We start from the raw sequence: 21,379 nt of genomic DNA on the forward strand, positions 1-21,379 counted from the left end.
AGAGTTTTGTGTAGTTCTATAGCTGAACTAGAAAAGTTACAGAGAACAGCAACCAAGTGAGGAGAGGCTAAACAGGTATGGGCTGTGCCTGGAGACAAGATGGCCTGGAGGAGATAATTATATCCAAATGTTCCTTATACAAAATACTAAAAAATGTATGGTGCCGAAGTTTAAATGACCGCTGAAATAGAAAAAGGTACAGAGAAGGGTGACGAAAATGATAAAGGGGATGGGACAACTTCCCATGAGGAAAGGCTAAAGCAGCTAGGAGAAGAGATGGCTGCAGGGAGATATGATAGAGGTCTATTAAAAAAAAAAAAAGCAGAGTGCAACGGGTAAATGTGAATCACTTATTTACTTTTTCCAAAATACTAGGACTAGGGGGCATACAATGAAGCTATTAAGTAGTAAATTTAAAACAAACCGGTAAGTGTACAGCGTTGCGTACGTCTAGTAGCGCTACTCTGGAATTCAATGCCAGAGAATGTGGTAAAAGAAGTTAGCTTAGCAGGGTTTTAAAATAAAGTTTGGATAATTTCCTGAAAGAAAAGTCCATAAGCTGGTGGTTCCCAAACATTTTCGGTTCATGGTACCCTTAGTGTCCAAGCAATTGTTTGCAGCATCCCCCCCACCACATAGGTCTACACCTCCCACCACATAGGTCTCCCTTTCCCTGCAGCCCCCCTCCTCTCACTCTAGCACACCTCTCCTCCCTGAAAGTACAGCACACTTCTCCATTCCCTGCAGCCTCCCAGAAAGTCTAGCACACCTCTTCATTCCCTGCAGACCCCTCATCCCAGAAAGTTCAGCACACCATTCTCTGCAGACCCTCTCCTACCAGATAGTCCAGCACATCTCTCCCTTCCCTGCAGCCCCCTCCTCCCATATAGTCCAGCAAATCTTTCCCTTCCCTGCAGACCCCCCTCCTCCTAAGTCCAGCACACCTCTGCCTTCCCCAAATCCAGCATCATTTGCTACCTTCCTTCCCACAGGTCCAGGATCGCTGCCGCTTCCTTCTCCTTTCCCCGCTGCAGTGCTCGCAGCTTACATTTTCGGGCTGTCCGCGATTCACACAGGCACTCCGGTGCCTTCCCTCTGCTGCAACTTTCTGTTGCAAGGGCCGGACGCGGTAGAGGGAAGTCCCTGCAGTGCCTGTGTGAATCGTGGATGGCCTGAAAATGTAAACTGCAAGCACTGCAGCGGCAGATGGGGAAGAAGGAGGAAGTGGCAGCTTCCGGACCTGTGGGAGGGGAAGTAGGGCGCAATGCTGGATTGTGGGCAGCAGGAGAGAGGTCAGGATTTTCTGCGGCACCCTTGATTATTCACTGTGGCACACCAGGGTGTTGCAGCACACAGTTTGGGAACTGCTGCCATAAGCCATTATTATGATAGACTTGGAAAACTCCACTGCTTATTTCTAGGATAAGCAGCATAAAATCTGTTTTACTGTTCTGGGATCTTGTGTCCTGGATTGGCCACTGCTGAACAGGATACTGGGCTTGATGAACCTTTGGTCTGTCCCAGTATGGCAATGCTCATGTTATGTTCATATTCCTATTCAGCCGGCCTACCAATGGTTCCTCAGATTTAGGGTGCTGTCTTTCTGGTTGGCAATGACTACGAAAACATTTTCACAAGTTATGATGGTGGTGGTGGTGGCAGCATTCCTTTGCAAACGGGGGATACAAGTCAATCCTTATCTGTGCAACTGGCTGATCCAGTACAAGTTGGAGAGGAAGGTCAGGAAGGCCCCAGACGGAGAAGTTGAGCAAGGTGATAAATTATGCCAAGAGCAGCCTTGTTCCCTCTCAGTCCCTGAAATATCTTGGGGCACAGTTCACAAGGACGGGATACAGAGGTTCGTTTCTCAGCTGCAGGCGTTCTTAGTGCAAGCAATTGAAGACCTTGGAATATTTGCTGATACTACTAGGCTCCATGTGAGCAACCCTGAGTCTAGTGACTTAGGTTCAAGCTCACATGCTTCACTATAGCACTCTCTGCTTTTCTGTTGGTCCCCACAATCACAGGATTACAGGACAGAGTTGCAGCGGCAGCCTGAAGCATGGAGATTGCTAAAGTGCTAGAGATGCCCACAGCACTTGCTCAGGCGTGTGGTGCTCACGACATATGCCAGCCTCCAACTGAGGAACCCACTGTCAAGACCAGATAGCTCAAGGCACTTGAATACAGCTGGAGACCCTACTGTAGCATACATCAACAAGCAGGGAGGAATAAGGAGTATGGTACTATTTATTTATTTATTACATTTGTACCCCGCGCTTTCCCACAAAATGCAGGCTCAATGCGGCTTACATAGTAATTTGAAATACAAAGTTAAGAAAAGTTAAGATGGAGACATCACCCTTTTTCAACAGGCAGAGCAGAATCTGCTGAACATCTCTGTGGTACATATTGAGGCATATTTTCAAAGCACTTAGACTTACAAAGTTACATGGTAACCTATGGAACTTCGTAAGTCTAAGTGCTTTGAAAATCAGCCTCATTGTGGGCAAGTAGAACAGACAGGCAGATTTCTTCAGCTGGAATACCTTAAAACCTGTGGAGTGGGAGCTGAGAGACTGGGCCCTTCCAGAGGTTGGTGGATCGATGGGGTGTGCCAGTATTTGATCTCATGGCTCCTCAGTGAAATGCCAGGGCTCCCATATTATTCAGTCACAGGACCCCTGGGCACCAATGTGTTGCTTCAGTGGTGGCCAGCAGACCATATGATTTGTTTCCACTGTGGCTCTTAATTGAATGCGTCCAACACAGGGATTGCCAGCGATCACTTTCTAGTGATTCCTGTAGTACCAAACTGGCTCTGGGTGCTATGGTATGCTGATCTCACAAATCTAGTACAGGAGGAACCACTCACATTTCCTAGGAAGACCGAGATTCTGAAACAAGGATCCACACTCCTGAAAGATTAAAGATCCCTTCTGGCTTATGGCCTGGCCCTTGAGAGGCTTAAGTTGATGCAAAATGCTTACAAGCCTATGGTGACTACAACACTCCTGAAGGTGAAGAGAGCATCTACCTCCCTCTCATATGTTAGGGCCTGGAGAACCTTTGAATATTAGTACTGGTGAGCAAAGACGGAGGGCCCTGCAAGCAGATGTGCCTACTATTTTGGTCTAGTTACAGGAAGGACTGAAAAAAAAAAAAAAGACAAAGACTGAAACGCCTGCAACAGGAAGCCTCTACCTAAAGCAGGCCCACTGAGAGATCACTAGTAACAACTATAAAATGCTACAAATATTTAATACAAAAAAATAAGAAAAGGCAGGCCATATGCTGAAAATACATGAAACAAAGCTGCATGTTACATAAGTACTGCCATACTGGGACAGAGCGAAGGTCCATCGAGCCCAGCATTCTGTTTCCAACAGTGGCCAATCCACATCATAAGTACCTCCTGGCAAGATCCCAAAACAGTATAATACATTTTATGCTGCTTAAAATAAGCAGTGGATTTTCCCCAAGTCCATTTTAATAATGGTCTATGGACTTTTCCTTTAGAAAGCCATCCAAACCTGTTTTAAACCCACGTAAGCTACATTCTCCAGCAATGAATGCCAGAGTTTAATTACACATTGAGTTAAGAAATATTTTCTCCAATTTGTTTTAAATGTACTACTTTGTAGCTTCATTGCATGTCCCCTAGTCCTACTATTTTTGGAAAGAATAAACAAGTGAGTCATGTCTAGCCGTTCCACTCCACTCATTTTATCATCTCCCCTCAGCCGTCTCTTCTTCAAGCTGAAGAGCCCTAGCCGCTTTAGCCTTTCCTCATAGGGAAGTCATCCAATCCCCTTTATAATTATCGTTGAACTTCTCTGTACCTTTTTTGAGATGCGGTGACCAGAACTGAACACAATATTCGAGGTGCAGTTGCACCATGGAATGATACAAAGGCATTATAAACGTCCTCATTTTTGTTTTCCATTCCTTTCCTAATAATACCTAACATTCTATTTGCTTTCTTAGCTGCTGCCACACAGCAGAAGACTTCAACATATTATCAACGATGACACCTAGATCCCTTTCCTGGTTGGTGACTCCTAACGTGGAACCTTGCATTATGTAACTGAAATTCGGGTTCCTCTTTCCCACATGCATCACTTTGCACTTGTTCACGTTAAACATAATCTGCCATTTAGATGCCCAGTCTCCCAGTCTCTTAAAGTCCTCTTGTAATTTTTCACAATCCTCTTGCAATGTAAAAACTTTGAATAATTTTGTGTTATCAGCAAATTTAAATTACCTCACTCTTTACTCTCATCTCTAGATCATTTATAAATATGTTAAAAAGCAGCAGTCCTAGCACAGACCCTAGAGAACCCCACTATCTACCCTTCCCCATTGAGAATACTGACCATTTAATCCTACTCTCTATTTTCTATCTTTTAAACTGTTTATAATCCACAATAGGACACTACCTTCTTTCCCATGACTCTCCAATTTCCTCTGGAGCTGTTCATGAGGTAGTTTGTTAAATGTCTTTTGAAAATCCAGATAGACAATATCGAACCTGGGCCTGCCTTGACTGAAAAGACAGATCTGTTGAACCAGCTTCGACCTCATATGCTCCGTGAGGAAGATTCTCCCGTGTTTTGCCAAACAGAATGCCCAGATAACTCCAGCATCTGTAATGGGAAGCTCCAATTTATTTTTCTCCTCCAGAACTAAGGGGTAGAGGCAAGCCATGGCTCTTCTCACTCTCGTCCCACATCCAGCGCGACCCACTGTGCTGTAATCAGGTCTTGAATATCTGGATGCATCGAGAAGGCCTTAGAAGGACCTCTAAGCCCCCCTATGATTGACGAAGATGGAACTCCTGATACCAGCGCAGAAGGCTCCTCAATGGAAAGCACAGCTAGTGCCTCAAAAATAAAGAGTACTGAGCTCCTCTTTATGAAACCACCTCAGTACTTCTGGATCATCCCCCTCTCTTCAGGAGGGAGCTCTCCCTCCTCTAACGGATCCTTCAACAATGGCTCCTCTAAATAGACCGAGGCCACATCAGATATAGAGGGAGAAGCAGAGAGACAGCTTCATCGCCCCACTCCTGGAGGTCTAAAAGAGATCTCTTACAAGCTTTAGGAGCAGCAGGGCAAGAAACTGAAGCACCTTAGAGAAACTCTGACTGTCCCTGCTTCAATTAACAGGCCTAGTGTAAGAGCAATATAAACTCCAGAAAGACAAAGATCCCGATGCAGCTGAATGGTCTGTCGGGTCCTGAGGCTGATCAGATAGAGGTTGCTCCTCACTGCAAGTCAGTCCTAACAAAATGGTGCCCATTCCTATGCTCTCCTGCATCAAACCGCAGGAAAGTCCATAGACCCCAGCATATTCGGATGCTGTGCCAAAAATGAAGATGTACTGCTGACGACCATTTCCTCCGCATCCTGCGGGATTCTTGGCTTGTACATACTGTAATGCCCTGACGACAGCCAGTGGGTCCCACAGCAGTCTCTATTCACCTCGACTGTCACCAGCGCAGCACAACGTGTCCCAAGCAGTGAGTCAGGATCTCTCCCCTTACTTGCAACCCTCCAAGTTGTTTTGAGTCAAACGTTAGTTGGATTTACCACTATCGGCTGCTCCCCCCATGCTCACAGTCTCCCCAAGTCTAACCACAGATGAGAAAGACTCAGGACCGATACTCTAATTTTCTCCATAAAACCTCTTTCCTTTGAAAAAGGTTGTTGTGCTGGAAAAGGAGAGCTCCACAGAAATAGGGCAGAGGTAAAGGGAGTGAAGAAATAAAATCGTGGGACACCAGAGACAGGGATCTGAAGACCTCCAGATATGACTTTGCAGACTCAAGTAACCCACAAAGCTCAACTGGGGACCAGTTGCCCAACTGGGACAGGAGCAAAGCACTCAGAATCAAAGGCTGAAAAGTGTGCCCATGCACCTGCTAGAGATAGAAAATACCAAGGAGCTGGAACTGGATGCCAAGAGATATATCTTAGCTCAGTTTTCAGGTCTCTATCTCCACCTGCTGGTTGATGAACACAGCTATCCCACAGGTTCTGAAACAGTGGGAAGCTACGTAATGGAAAGTAGCGGTTCCCGCCTTGCTACTCTCTCATGAAACCCATTCTTGCCCAGTCTCTTTCTTTCTTGGGATTTATCAACTGCCTTTATGAAGAGATTCACCCAAGGTGGTGTACTGCAGGTACAGTTTAACATAAAAAAATATCTTACAATTTTGTTAACAGCATAACAATAGTAAAATAACCAAGTATAAACATAAATACAATAAATGAGGTAAACTTGAAAACAGCAAATTGAAATCTAATAATAGAATGTGAGAACCCAAGCAAGGGTTAGGGAGTGGGCCAGTAAATACAGCCAGACAAAGGGGTGAAACCAAAAATATGTATTTATTCAAAGGAATCCTTGGGCCTGTTCCTTTCACAGGGTCCGAGATATAGAATACGAACCTTCTGCAGTCCAGTACATACAGTTGTAAGCAAGCCTCTGGCAGTAGGCCAGTCTGCAACTGTTGGGGTTGCCACACCCCAAACACAGCCAAATAACTCTCGGTTCTCGCCAAGGTTCAGGTCTGGCTCCAGCTAGACCTCAAAGCAAAACTTACAAGGTTCAATCTGGCAATAACAAATGGCTTAACTCAGTCAGGTCACAATTATGGAACTATAGCTTCAGCATCTTATGCCGAGGATTCAACTTCTCTCCATGCGCCTCCTTAACCTCAGCCTGATCCTGTCTTTTATACTCCCAGGTCTGGGCTCCGCTCCTCCTGGCTTGGGACCAATGCTCTTAAGGCGGCCCCAGCTATCGGAGGGAATGTTCTTAAGGTGGCCCAGGCTATTGGGGGACTTTTCCTAAGGGTGACGGCCAGTGTTCTATAAACCCCCTCACACAGAACTACCATGAAACAGTATAAAAAATATATACATTTAAAAGCACTGGAATTTAAATACTAAAGATATAATGCAATGTTAGCATAATACTGATACACCTAACAAACATGCAATAGAACATTCAACATATGATGCTAATGATTTTCTATAATACAGCTTATCATATAGCTGAGGGACCAAGTGCGGATATATGATGGGAACAACATGTGTGGTACAGAGTCAGTTATATAAATGCTAAATAGTAGTAGTAGTAGTAGTAGTAGTCCTTCCTCCTCTAATGCAATTAGATGGGATGGGATGGGATGGGATGCAGCAAAGGGAAGATACAGGGCCTAGCCGAAGACGGCATGTCATACTGCTGTTGCTGGCAACTGTTGTAAACTTTACAGGACCACGGGAGGAGTGAGAGGTGAGGGAGCACTGACGGAGAAGCAGGGAAGGGAAGAAAAGACAACCTGTAGACCAGGTGAAATCAGAGGATGGTATTTTAGTGCCCTTGATCGCCAGCATTCTGGGCCAGAACCTCACCTGGTCCAGTGGTTAAGCCAGCCCTGTTCCTAGCTGTATACTTCTGCAAAAGTAAATTTTATTTCCATTCGTAGTGACACTGCGTGAAGTCCAATTAAAAAGGTGATGAGAGGCAAACTGTTCTAAAACACTCGTTCAGAACTTTGATAGGCTGAATCACCATAACACTAGATAACTTTTTATGATGGTTTATTTTTCAAACAGACATTTATCAATATATTTCAAGGAGGAGAAAAATCAGGATTAAAATGACCCACTATTTTAACAGAGTTTATTTTAATGGACAGATAACACTTTCCTTTGAATCATTTTGTTTACTACAAAGTATTCTAAAACTATGAACACAACTTATGTTTGAACGGTTTTAAACTATGGGACTTATTTACTTAAGAATTTTCCTGACTATAGGGTGTGGGGGGGGGGGGGGGAGCGGGAAGACATTCATAGGAGGTGTTTCTTTTTGTTTGCAACCCTTCCCTTTTCTGATCAGTTAATTATTAATAAACACACTTCACCACAGACAGTCCTCCACTGTTCATTCTCTCTTCTTGTTAGCTTTGCAGGCTATATATACTTAGAGCCACATGCTCATAATCCCGTGATTATGAACATCACGAAAAAAAGCGCAGGTTACCGGGTACAGTTCAGCTTCAACAGCTGCACAGAGCTGAGAGTTGGCAGCCTCTACCCTGACTGAAAATGCCACAGTTCCTCTGCTAGAGTGGTAAGAGTCTGTGCTGGGTCCAGCTGAGGCTCTAATATTTTAAAAGGTAGCTATTGTAACTGATAAAATTAGGATATATTTTGGTTTAAACAGTAATTAAAACATAGCTTTCCATGTTTTGGAAACATACCTTCCCACAGCGTACTGCCCGTTCTTCCATTTCTTTCCAAGCTCTGAGCATTTTTTCTGAGGCTAAAAAATATTACACACTTTCAGAATAAAGAAAATAAAACATTTCAACATTGAGGTGTGTTAGAATTTAGAAAAATCAGGAAGAAAAACATTATAGCCTCATTTTCACAACACTGGTATAAAACTCAAACCCAAAAATAAGATTTCCAAGGTTCCTCTCCAGTGACATATGTCAAAGCAGGAGGCTCTAGATTGAGGGGCCAGAGGTAGAGGGTGAAAATGAATAATCAGGAGTAATTTAAGGACTTATTTTCTACAAAAGGCATTGAGGATACATAGAAAAGCCTCCCAGTGGAAGTGATATATACAAGGACAGTATATGAATTTAAGAAAGCATGGGACAAGCACAGAGCACCTTTGAGGAAGAGGCAGAGGAAGGAATTGTAACATGAAAGCTAAACATACTCAAGAGAATTATCTGCCAAAAAAAATTGCCTCATCTCTCTCCTCCACTCAAAATCCAGTATCACCCCTGTCTCTTTCCCCTCCCACCATCATCCAGTCTCTTTCCTCCAACTCTCTATCAAGTACTACCTCATTTCATTCGCCTCGCCCTACCATCCAACATCACCTCATCTTTCTCTGTGTCCCCGTCCCAATATCAACCTGCACCATTACCCCCCCCCCCCCCCCCCCCCCCCCCCATATCCAGTCCTTCACCCACACCTCTGCCGGACTACTACTCAACAAGAAATACCTTCCCCTCCATGCATCCCACCGGTTCCTTCACTTGCTCACTCTGCCTGCTGGCCTCCGACTCTCAAACTTTTAGTTCCAATGAGAAACTGCGGGACCACAGCTCTCCATGCGCCACTAGCAACTCTGCAGGTCGCACCCCTCTATGAAGCAACTTCCTGTTTTGGAGGGCGGATCAAGAGCTGCTGTGACTGACGCTTAGAGAGTTATGTTCCCGCGGTTTCACAAGGTTTGCAGCTACGAAGCTGGAGAGTTGGTGGCTGGTAGGCAAAGCGAGCAAGTGAGGGAGCGGGTGGAACATATGGAGAAAAAGGTTGTGATTTATTGTTGCCTTTCCTGGACAGCAAGTGGCCACGGGGAGGGGAAGGTAGTGGTTGGGGCTGGGGAGGCTTGGCCTCCCTAAGCCTCTTATACAGGGCGCCTATGAGTAGACCTAACCAGAAAGTTGCAGAGGATTCACATATTGAATATTAAAGGTTCTGTTTTCATGAAAGAGACTTATCAATAAAGAACCCTTTAAAGATTTTATGCATTAAAAACAAAGGAAAAAAAAAAGAAAATACAATTAGAAAAGAAATCATTTTCAGCAACACTCAGGCTCTGAAACAGAATGTAAAAATGGATAAGGACCTTAAGGATGATCTAGCCTGCCCAAACTCCACTCTCCAACACAGAAGAGTTCAGGGTTTGCTAACCAAGAAAGCTCCTTGGGTAATATAGCACATTGCTAGGGGTGAGGATGGGATACACCAGAATGCTCTTATTAGCAACTCAGATACACTACAATTGTTTCTGGAGGAGGGGAATAGGCAATATTATGGTAGGCAATGTCTCTAACTTACTTTGTTCACACACTAAGCTTTGCTGAAATCATTGTGCATTCCCCCATTCCATCAAATAAGATGTCATACTATTCAGACAAATTAGCAGCAACAGCTCAATTTTGCATATAGGGCATCTAGGAAAAAGCTGATACATCCAGATTGAGACATGCATTAATTTCCCATGTTCTTTCCAAAAGGATCACTGAACATGGAGCCTTTTGTAAAACACATTTCCTTGTGTCTTTACAAGTGTAAGGGATAGTACTTCTAGCAAGAACAGCCATTTTATTAAGGAACACATTCAAACAAAAGAAGGCCATCACTTGGTACTTTCAACATGCAAATGCCAATTTTACAGCCTACATGCTTAAGTGCATGCAGGGACAGCCAATTAACAAAACAAAAACTTTTTTTGTGTGTGTGTGTGTGTGTGGGGGGGTTAAAAATAAGCACAATTACTGTCCCAACTTAGCAGTTAGCTAACACTTTGTACCCATCTAAGCCAGATGTAAAATGCTGCCATCTGGGGGGGGGGGTTGTTTTTGTTTTTCACCCCCTCCCTAAGTATGCATTAAATATACTATAAAATCAAAAATACATGCTTTTCCAGCCTTCAGAATATGCCACATGAAATCTTTGCATGCTGCATATCTACATATGCAAATAGTGGCTTTTTAAAAGAGTCATTTTCTAGCATAAGCATTTACATATATAAACGCTGCTATTTACATACATAAAAGTTGGGCAACCTTCTAAAATTACTGTCAGAATCATTCAGAAACAGCTTACTGTCGTATCATAACTTTTAAACATAGATAAACTCTGGTTAGAAGATGCTACAAAAATAAATTACTATTACTCTCATACTTACAAATTCCATATGCCATTTGATCACTATATCGATCAAGATCAATTTGGATACTCTGTTGAAAAAAGTCTAGCTTGGCTTTTAACTGCTGAGATGCAGAAACCATGGTGTTTTTCATTTTTGTTAAGTTGGCATTATATCGAAGAAGACTGAGCCTAAACAAAGAAAAACAGAATTTAACTTCCATAAAGCAACATAAATTACTTTATATTTATTCCTATCACCAAATTAGCACTAAAGTCATTGCGTCAACTTGAATCTTTTATATGCAAGTATAACGTGCAATCCAATGACAAAAGACCTAAAACAGACTTAGGAAAAGCATATTAAAGTCTGAAAAACTAGACATACTAAAACATTAATTTCTGCTAAAAATATGAATAACTTACATTGCAGCTCTATGACCCTGAAAGAGCCGGCTATAGTCATCTTTTAATCCTGACACATAATGGACTGCTTCAGCCCACACTTTACGAAGCTGAACAAGTGGTAACTGGATCTTGCTATCCCGTACTACAGAAAAAAGAAAAAGATATACGTAATGCAAATGACAGCATCTCTCAGTTTAATTTCACTATTTTTTTTCTACCAATTTCTGGAGATTGGGATAGGTAAGGCATGAAGCTTCAAAATCATAGAAAGGTTCTGGAACTTAGTCACCAAAAATGCATATTCAGTTTCACTTATAAACTACACAAGAAAATCAAATATTTTATTTATTTAACACATTTGTACCCCACATTTTCCCATCAATTTGCAGGCTCAATGTGGCTAACATCAAACTGTAAAGGCAGTCGCCAATCCGGTAACTATACAAATAACATAGTGCAGAGGACAGGGGGATTAAAAAAAACAGGGTATAAGGGCAAAAGATGAAAGGGTAAAAGTGGTCAACATGGTCCATTAATTTGCTGTGTTGCAAAGAGTAGCACAATGTTAACCAGTGGCCTTAGATATAAATAACTTTAATGAGACAGCAACTGCTGAGACTGGTGTAAAATCTATGTTGTGCAAACACTTAGAAGTCACAAACTCCTGACATGTTTCAGCATATACAATGGCTGCACCAGGGACTAATTAAGTTTTGCTTCAATGACACTGATCACACCTAAAACATAAAACAGACCTCTGTACACACACACACACACACACTTAAGCATACACGGACCATTTCTTTTATAGGATTCTATATTTTGAGTAATCATATGAAAACTTCCATAAGAAGGGGCAATAAAAAAACGCAGAAATTAACAAAAGAAAAATGTGATAAAATAAAATGAACTAGCTGGTTTGTTGTGTGTTATTCTGTACATTGTGATTATTGTATTCATCGAGAGCAATATTAGATGACCTTAGAAATTAAATTATGCATCCAGCTTTCCATACATATGCACACAGCTCTGGAATACATTACGAAAAGATCTGAAAACCACGAATAACCATCTAAACTTCCAAAAAAATCTAAAGATTCACCTTTTCAAAAAGGCATACCCCACAGAACAGACATAAACACCGAATAATAAAGCACAATGATCAAACTAGTTAACAGACAATACTCTATCCCTTGCCGCAGATCCCACCCTTGCATTCTGCATGGGACGAATCATCCCAATTCTAATTAATTGTACTTGTACAAACCAATCTGTATTGTTCACACCGAAGTCTGTAACCACCTCACCGGAACTATGTAAGCCACACTGAGCCTACAATTAGGTGGGAAAATGTGGGATACAAATGTAACAAATAAAAATAAAATAAATTATTGTTCTTACTTTGGAGACACTACCTTTGCTTTTAAATGACCATAAAATCCTTCAGCAGTGCACATTGGGCTCAGGGAGCTCACTATAGGCAACATTTGAAGCACTGAGCATTTTCTGTGAAGATAAATGCTTGAATGATTTTTGATCACATGGTGCTTTGGGTCAATTTCATTATGTATCACTTTATTTTTTGTTTTCTCTCTTATTACTTACTGCTTTTAATTTACTGGCACTTCTACATGTTTGAGTAATGGTCCATACATGTTTTCAAGTGTGTGTATATTGTCATATTCAAGAGATGCAACCCAGCCCATGAATCTGTCCCTAAGATTGCTTTCCCATGAAGGACAAGGGTTCTTGAGATACCAAGTATATCAGTTGACAAAAAATTCCCAGGCTGGAGGGGAAGGGAGAAGAGATCACAGATACTCAGGAAATTTTGCAGAGATAGGGTTAGTGAAGAGAGAAGCCCTGAGGAAGATGAGTCTCCCTGGATCCACAGTCAGGTCAGTATGTAATGACTCCCAGCAGGTTCAAGGGGGTGGAGCTCCTAATGAGACCCGAAAGGTCTCATAATGTCACAAGTATATCAACCATCTACTCCTATTGAAGTGGAGGGGCCTAAGATACAAGGGGAGAATCAAATGTCAGAAGCAGAGAGTTTATGGACTGCTTCAAATGTAGCCAATTGGGCAGAACCCCAAAGTATGGAAATGGGAGGGAGAAAATGGGATTCCCAGATACCTGAAACATCTTACAACTTTCTGGCTCACAGCTGTGGAGCAGGGGATAGTGCCTATTATGTAAGAAAACTATCCCAAGGGGAAGAGCTGTGAGGGGTCCCCCAGAACTCAAAACTGGGAGAGCCCAAACCAGAAAAAACACTAAAGGTGGTCCTGGATTTTTCCAGACCCGATTTACATATGACTTGTGGACAGTTAAAATCCCTGGATTGTAAAGTTGCTTAGCAGCAAACAAAAGCAGATCAAAGATATAGGAGTGCTGGGCAGATTTATTAATACAAATACCCGATGTGGCCACATTTCGCCTTACGGTTGCGTCAGGGTTAGGAACTTTTAAACAAGTAAAATAAATACAATTAATCAAAATGATGAAATGAGCAAACAACATTAAAAATTAACAACAATAATTAAAAATAACCAAATTAAAAAATGTCAACCAATTAAAATAGAATAATAAAATCAATATCAAATGTAAATGTATAACACAATTAAAATGTAACAACCATGTACAAACAAACTGAATAAAAACACTCCAAACTGTAGACCAGTGTAAGAGAGTAAGAGATGTGTAAGAAGCACGTACCTATAGGGGAAAATACCCAGCTTTCCCCTAATAGTTATTATGTCTCCAAATATCTGTAAAAAATAAGACACAGAAAACCAAACAGGCCTATTAAGAATCAAAAACAGCAGTGAAACTTAAATCTCTGATTATAATAGTAAAAATGAGCCAAATATATTGCAGCACTTTCTCACCAGTGAAGCAGATTCACCTTCTGCCAGCACTGAATCTGCTGAGTGCTGCTAAACACTATTTATATCTGGCATAAGGTCATGGGTCAGACTCACTAAAAGAATCTAAAGACAATTTAAAATCTGGATTCCAGGTTTAAAAAAAAAAACCCCAAAACTTAAAGAGCCTTGCCAAAAGTATTTTAATGATAAAATGTGCATTTTAATACAAAAAACGCGCCTTAAAAATGCACGAAAAAACAGAAAAAAAAGCAGGGTGTTTAAAAATTTTAAATTAAAAAAAACAATGGTGGATTAAGATTTTACACACTGTGCCCTTCTCCAAAATGTAATTTGCAAACAAAAACACTGCAAAAACACAGATATCCATAAAAGAAAGTCACATTTTTATGCATTCCAGCGGCCATTTTGTTTCACATTTCAATAATGTCACAGGTATATCAAGCATTGAAACACTAGAGAGAAGCTTTTGAGTGCAGATTATCGCCTCTTTTGTTGTCTGCTTATAAGATGCTTAGGAAAGAATCCAGGGTTTGGCGCTTATTTTGTGAACTTTACAAACTAATCTTAAAATATACAATATCTTGCTGACGACTGGATGCTGAATTTGTTTGTTCACCCTGAGAAGAAAGGCAGCCCAGAATCAGGACCCAGGGAGAAGTCAACAGGATACAACAAATACTGGCCTACTTGGGCCATCCAGGGCTGTACACCCATCCTGAAGGGAGAAGGACTCTTACTTGCTAAAGAACTGGGTCAACTTGGACTACTGCATGGATCTTACAAGTGCATGGACCTGAATTGCTTCTGGAGGACCCCTACCTGCTACAATATATATGTCTTTTGTTGATGTTGTTTTAGGTGTGACCTTTGTCTCTGAAGCAATATTTAATGCACCTCTGATGCAAGCACCAATATGCCGAAACATGTCAGGCATTTGTTGCATCTAAATGTCTGGACAACAGATTCACACCACTGTCAGAGGTTGCTTTCTCAAAGTTATTTATATCTACAGTCACTGGTTGATACTGTGCTGCTCTTGTTTTTGGATCTACAATTCAATGCAACTTATTCATTACCTCTTCTTGCTGGTATCTGCAAAACATGACATGAAATAGCAAACACCTTTATAACCTGTTATATCAACCTAGCTCAGTATTTCTTATAGGATAAAGTATGGATATGATTTATCCATCTTTGGATTTTTTTTTTATTCAAATATTTTTAACAGATTATGGGTACAGCTATTAATGACACTGTGGCTCCAGCAATTTCTAATTTGTATGGAATATCTTTAAAAACCAGCTTCATTTTTATTAAAATAATGAACCAATATTCAGCAGGCCAGCAACCAATTAAAGGATCTGGATAACTTTAGATACCATCTGGATATCCCATAACCAGTAGCATGATCCAGCTACACAAAGTACACCACCAAAATGACCCAAGCATTGCCTTAACTAGATAAATTTGGCTGTCTAAATTGTGATCAGCAAGTGGGATTTTAAGAATCAAAGATTTGTCCTACTAACTCACAAACATATCCAGAGAAACCTTATGAACCTCTTTTTGTGGGTATTAATATTTGTGACATGACTGCTTGTACCCTATATTTGGTCAATTATCATCAGTCCTTCGATATGCAATTGAAAACTAGCCATGCATAACATCTTGGAATAAACATATATACATCTTTTTAAATTTATGTTTTACACATAATTTAGTTCAAAGATAACTAAATACTGTGTAATATTAACATTTTTTGTTGTTAATTCAATCTGTGGTTGAGACAAATGGGTGGTATGTTGAGAGCTATGTTGGGTGGTACCCTTACAAATCTAGTCTGTCACTGTAATTCAGAGACCACGTTGAGAGGTGGGGAACTAAAATCTGACTCAGTTTGTCAGCCAGGACACTACCTTTCCCCAGTAGACAGGTGGCTCTCTGACTTGTTCTTAAGAGACAGCCCAGTTCCACACTCAAGTTGCCTCCCGACACAGGAATAACAACAAAATTTCTTCCTTATTAAATAAAGAGCAACTTATAGAATAATGACTAATAGTTTAGTTTTTAATTTAAATATCAACAGCCAACATTATTCACTGTTTCCATGTAGAGTGTGAAAAAAAAATCCATAAATCCAGAATAATTTATAGAAAAGAACACAGATGGCTATGTCATCAGGTTAAAAAAGTGAAGATAAAAGAAAAGATACTTACCTGTAAGCAGGTATTCTCTGAGGACAGCAGGCCTTATATTCTCACTTGTGGGTAACGTGATCTGCATTGCTCAGTTTGGAGCTTAAATCAAGCTGAAAAGAGTTTCTGGAGCAAGAGACTCGCTCCACTGTGCATGCGCGAGTGCCTTCCCACCCGCCGCGAGAGCAAGGGACCACAGTCCAATACTATAGCATATGAAAAAAGAGGAGATAACTCCTGGAGGAGGTGAGATGGTTTGTGAAAATATAAGGCCTGCTGACCTCCGAGAATACCAGCTTACAGGTAAGTATCTTCTCTTTCTCTGAGGCCTATAATTCTAACATGTGGGGAATCCCTAGAAACCACCACCACTGGTCAACTGGTCCGCGCAACGGTGAGGACAGAACACAGATCAACCAGAAATTATATAAAAACTGAGAGTATAGCCTAGAACAGAACAAAACAGGCCTAGGAGGGTGGAGTTGGATTCTAGACCCCAAACAGATTCTGCAGTATTCTCTGTCCAAACCAACTGTCATTGGGTATCCTGCTCAAGGCAGTAGTGAGATGTCAATGTGTGGACTGAAAACCATGTTGCAGCCTTGCAAATTTCTTCAATGGAGGCTGACCGGAAGTGGGCTACTGACACAGCCATGGTTCAGACATTGTGAGCCTTGACATGACCCTCCTAGGGTCAGCCCAGCCTGGGCATAAGTGAAAGAAATGCAATCTGTCAGCCAATTAGAGATTGTGCATTTCCCGATGGCGACTCCCATCCTGTTGGGATCAAAAGAAAGAATTGGGTGGACTGTTTGTGGGGTTTGGTCCACTACAAGTAAAAGGCCAATGTTTGCTTGCAGTCCAAGGTGCTCTCACCAGGATGCACATGAGGTCATGGAAAGAATGATAGCAAGACATTCGACTGGTTCAGATGGAATTCTGTCACAACCTAAGGCAGGAACTTAGGGTGCATGTGGAGGACTACTCTGTGGTGATGAAACTTAGTATAACTTGCAACCACCGAGAGCTGAAGCTCACTGACCCTGCAAGCTGAAGTAATAGCCACCAAAAATATGACCTTCCAGGTCAAGTACTTCAGATGACACGAATCAAGTGACTTAAAAGGAGGTTTCATCAGCTGGGTGAGAACGATGCTGAAGTCCCATCACACAGGCGGAGATATTACCGGGGGGGGGGGGGGGGGGGGGGGCAATGCAGAGAGGGCTTACCCTCTACATGTTGATAAGCACTAATCGCACTGAAGTGAACCCTTACAGAGTTGGTCTTAAGGGCAGACTCGGAAATATGTAGAAGGTATTCAAGCAGGGTCTGTATAGGGGAGGAAAGAGGATCTAGGGCCTTGCCCTCACACCAGACGGCAAGCCTCCTCCATTTAAAAGAGTAACATCTTAGTGGAATCTTTCCTGGAAACCAGCAAAACCTGGGAGACACCCTCAGGAAGAGACAAAAGCAAATTCTAGGCTCTCAACATCCAGGCCATGAGGGCCAGAGACTGGAGGTTAGGAAGCAGAAGAGATCCCTCATTCTGTGTGATACGGGTCGGAACATGCTCCATCTCCATGGTTCTTCAGAGGATAACTCCAGAAGAAGAGGTAACCAGATCTGTCGGGGAGAGTAAGGAGCTATCAGAAGCATAGTCCCGTGGGCTTGCTTAAGTTTCAGCACATCCCCTGAGGGGTATGGGAGGATATGCTATCAGAAGACCTGTCCCCCAATGCAGGAGGAAGGAATCAGACACTAATCTGTCGTGGGCCTGAAGCCTGGAACAAAACTGAGGGACTCTGTGATTGATCTGAATGGCAAGAATATCCACCAAGGGGGTACCCCACGATCAGATCTCCCAGGCAATGTCCATGTTGACAGACCACTCGTGCGGTTGCATGACCCTGCTCAGTCTGTCAGCCAGGCTGTTGTTTTTGCCCACCAGATAAGTGACACGAAGGAGCACATCATGCTGGACAGCGAAATGCCACATCTGAATGGCCTCCTGACACAAAGGGCTCAATTTGGTGCCCCTCTGGTTGTTGGTGTAATACATCACAAACCAATTTTCTGTTTGAGTACAATTTGGTGAGACAGTCGATCTCCAATTGCTGGACAGGATGGAGATGGGGTAGTTTAAAACAAACCCCTGCAGCTTGAACACCCAAATTGTCCTCTGCATGGACTCCCGAGCACCATCCTTCAACATGCTCTTCACCAGCCAATCACCCAGTTAAGAGAACACATTGACTCCCAGTCTGTGTAGCAATGCTGCAACTACTGCTAGACACTTGGTAAAAAACCTGGGACCTGACGTGAAGCCAAAAGGCAACACACTGTACTGAAAGTGCTGTGTTCCTAGCTGAAATCGCAGATATTTCCTGTGAGCTGGAAGTATCGGGATGTGTGCGTAAGCATCCTTCAAGTCTAGAGAGCATAGCCAATCGATTTCCTGAATCATGGGGAGAAGGGTGCCCAGGGAAACCATCCTGTACTTTTCTTTGACCAGGAATTCGTTCAGACCAAAACCGAGCTTCTCATTTTTCCCCCCAAACCCACCTCCCCACTCCCTCCGTTTTCTATTTCTGTTGATGGCTCTCTCATTCTCCCTGTCTCCTCAGCTCGAAACCATGGGGTCATCTTTGACTCTTCTCTCTCCTTCTCTGCTCATATCCAGCAGATCGCCAAGACCTGTCGTTTCTTTCTTTACAACATCCGTAAAATCCGCCCCTTTCTTTCCGAGCACTCTACCAAAACCCTCGTCCACACCCTTGTCACCTCTCGTTTAGACTACTGCAATCTGCTTCTTGCTGGCCTCCCACTTAGTCACCTCTCCCCTCTCCAATTGGTTCAAAACTCTGCTGCCCGTCTCGTCTTCCGCCAGGGTCGCTTTACTCATACTACCCCTCTCCTCAAGTCGCTTCACTGGCTCCCTATCTGTTTTCGCATCCTGTTCAAACTTCTTCTACTAACCTATAAATGTACTCACTCTGCTGCTCCCCAGTATCTCTCCACACTCGTCCTTCCCTACACCCCTTCCCGTGCACTCCGCTCCATGGATAAATCCTTCTTATCTGTTCCCTTCTCCACTACTACCAACTCCAGACTTCGCGCCTTCTGTCTCGCTGCACCCTACGCCTGGAATAAACTTCCTGAGCCCCTACGTCTTGCCCCATCCTCGGCCACCTTTAAATCTAGACTGAAAGCCCACCTCTTTAACATTGCTTTTGACTCGTAACCACTTGTAACCACTCGCCTCCACCTACCCTCCCTCTCCTCCCCTTCCTGTACACATTAATTGATTTGATTACTTTATTTTTTGTCTATTAGATTGTAAGCTCTTTGAGCAGGGACTGTCTTTCTTCTATGTTTGTGCAGCGCTGCGTACGCCTTGTAGCGCTATAGAAATGCTAAGTAGTAGTAGTAGTTCTTTTGCATAAGGAAGTACCTGGAATAGAATTCCTGCCCTTCCTCCCCTGGTGGAACGGGCTCGACTACATGGGCCTTCAGAAAGGCTGAGAGTTACTCTGCAAGTACCTGCTCGTGTTGAGAGCAGAAGTGATGAGCTCTCTGTGGTCAATTTGATGGTCTGTCGCCAATACAGGGCGTAACCGAGATGAACTATTTGAAGAACCCCATCAGTTGGAGGTTAAAAGGGGCCACTATTCGTGAAAAAACTTCAGCCTCTCCCCAACCAGCAAGTCATCCGGTATGGTCACTGTTACTGTGGCTATGCTCTGCTGAAGCCAGTCAAAAGCTCACCCCTTGCTTCAATTGTGGAGTTACTAGGACCTTAGGCGCATACTGTTGACTTGAACACTAGGGTTGAGCCTGTTGAGGTGGGTGAGAGGAGGCATCATACCTATATCTCTGTGAGTAGTTGGCACCCTTCCTTGATGCCAAAACACGTCCTAGAAGAGGAGGCAGATGCAGAAGGCACCTGGCGGAAGAAAGAATGGATGGTATCGTATGTTTCTTGATTTGGTCAGCAACATACTCCACCTTTTCTCCAAAAAGGTCATCCCCCAACCTCTGCTGAACTGCCAGTTCCAAGTCAGAGACACAAAGCCATGAGAGTCTGTGCATCGCTATACTTTGGGCAGAGATCCTGGAAGCCACATCAAAAAAGTGTTGTAGATGCCCCTGCCAAAAACCAAAACAAAACAAAAACTTATGATATGCCTTCTGCCGCATGGTCAACTGGTGAAGCAATTCGGCCTGCTCTGGAGGAAGAGTATCTGCCAAATCTAGCTGCTTGCGCACCAAGTCCCGCAAGTACAGTCTAATGAAGAGCTGGTGGGATTGAATAAGGGAGATGAGCATAGGGGCCTGAAACACCTTATGCCCAAACGAGTCCAAGGTTCTAGCTTTGCTTCCCTGGGGTGCTGAAGCATAGTCTCTAGAACTCTTGGCCCTTTTAAGGACAGATTCAACCACCAGGGAATGATGAAGCAGCTGAGGCTTATCAAACCCAGGGGTACTCTGAATCCAGTATATGGTGTCAATTTTTGGGGGAAGTACTGGGACAGAGAGAGGAGACTCCCAATTCCGCATAAGATCATGTAAGATCTCATGAAGTGGGGCTGTCACAGCCTCTCTAGGAGGAGACACATAGTCCAGGACCTCAAGCACCTTGACCCTGGGCTCATCCTCCACCTCTAAAGAAAATGGAATTGCAGTTGCTATTTCCTTTACGAAAGAGGGGAAGGAAAGGAAAGGATCGAGGAGGCTTTCTCCTTTCCTGTAAAGGGAAGGGGTCAGATGGTATCCCAAAAGACTCCTCCTCCGAGAAATATCGAGGGTCCTCATCTGACTCCCAAGAGCGCCCCCCCCCACCAGTATCAGTCTAGAGAAGGCCGAGACCAAGCCTGCCTCAACCTAGAGGAGCCATGTTCTCAAGAGAGGAATTGAGGTGTCTGCTCCCACATCGACTCCAGCGAAGCTTCCTCCACAGACGTCGAGCAAGTGCTGGCCTGGGTGGCAGTAGATGCCAAGGTTGCACACAACACCAGTGTCAGAGGCCTCACCACAGGCTGAGGGCTAAGAGGAACTGCAATTGGAGGCATGGTAGGCACAAGCACCCTTGATACCGATGCACTCTGTTGTATGAAGCCAGCCAGCAGCTCAGGGAGCAAGGCCCGGATACGCTCGAAGGCCGACACCGGAAAAGGCTGGGGCATCGGCTCAGAGACAG

The 21,379-nt window shown here is 43.2% G+C and overlaps 1 protein-coding gene across 1 annotated transcript in view; it reads right to left on the bottom strand.

Annotated features, from left to right (window-relative positions):
* CHUK (component of inhibitor of nuclear factor kappa B kinase complex) overlaps window positions 1-21,379 on the bottom strand; it is a 169,713-nt gene that overhangs the window by 43,175 nt on the left and 105,159 nt on the right. Inside the window, 3 exon segments of the mRNA XM_030203200.1 lie at window positions 8,276-8,337; window positions 10,729-10,880; window positions 11,115-11,238. Of these exon segments, the coding sequence (XP_030059060.1) occupies window positions 8,276-8,337; window positions 10,729-10,880; window positions 11,115-11,238 (338 nt within the window).

The sequence above is a fragment of the Microcaecilia unicolor genome, chromosome 5 (genome assembly GCF_901765095.1).
Source record: "Microcaecilia unicolor chromosome 5, aMicUni1.1, whole genome shotgun sequence".
NCBI classification, from domain to species: domain Eukaryota; kingdom Metazoa; phylum Chordata; class Amphibia; order Gymnophiona; family Siphonopidae; genus Microcaecilia; species Microcaecilia unicolor.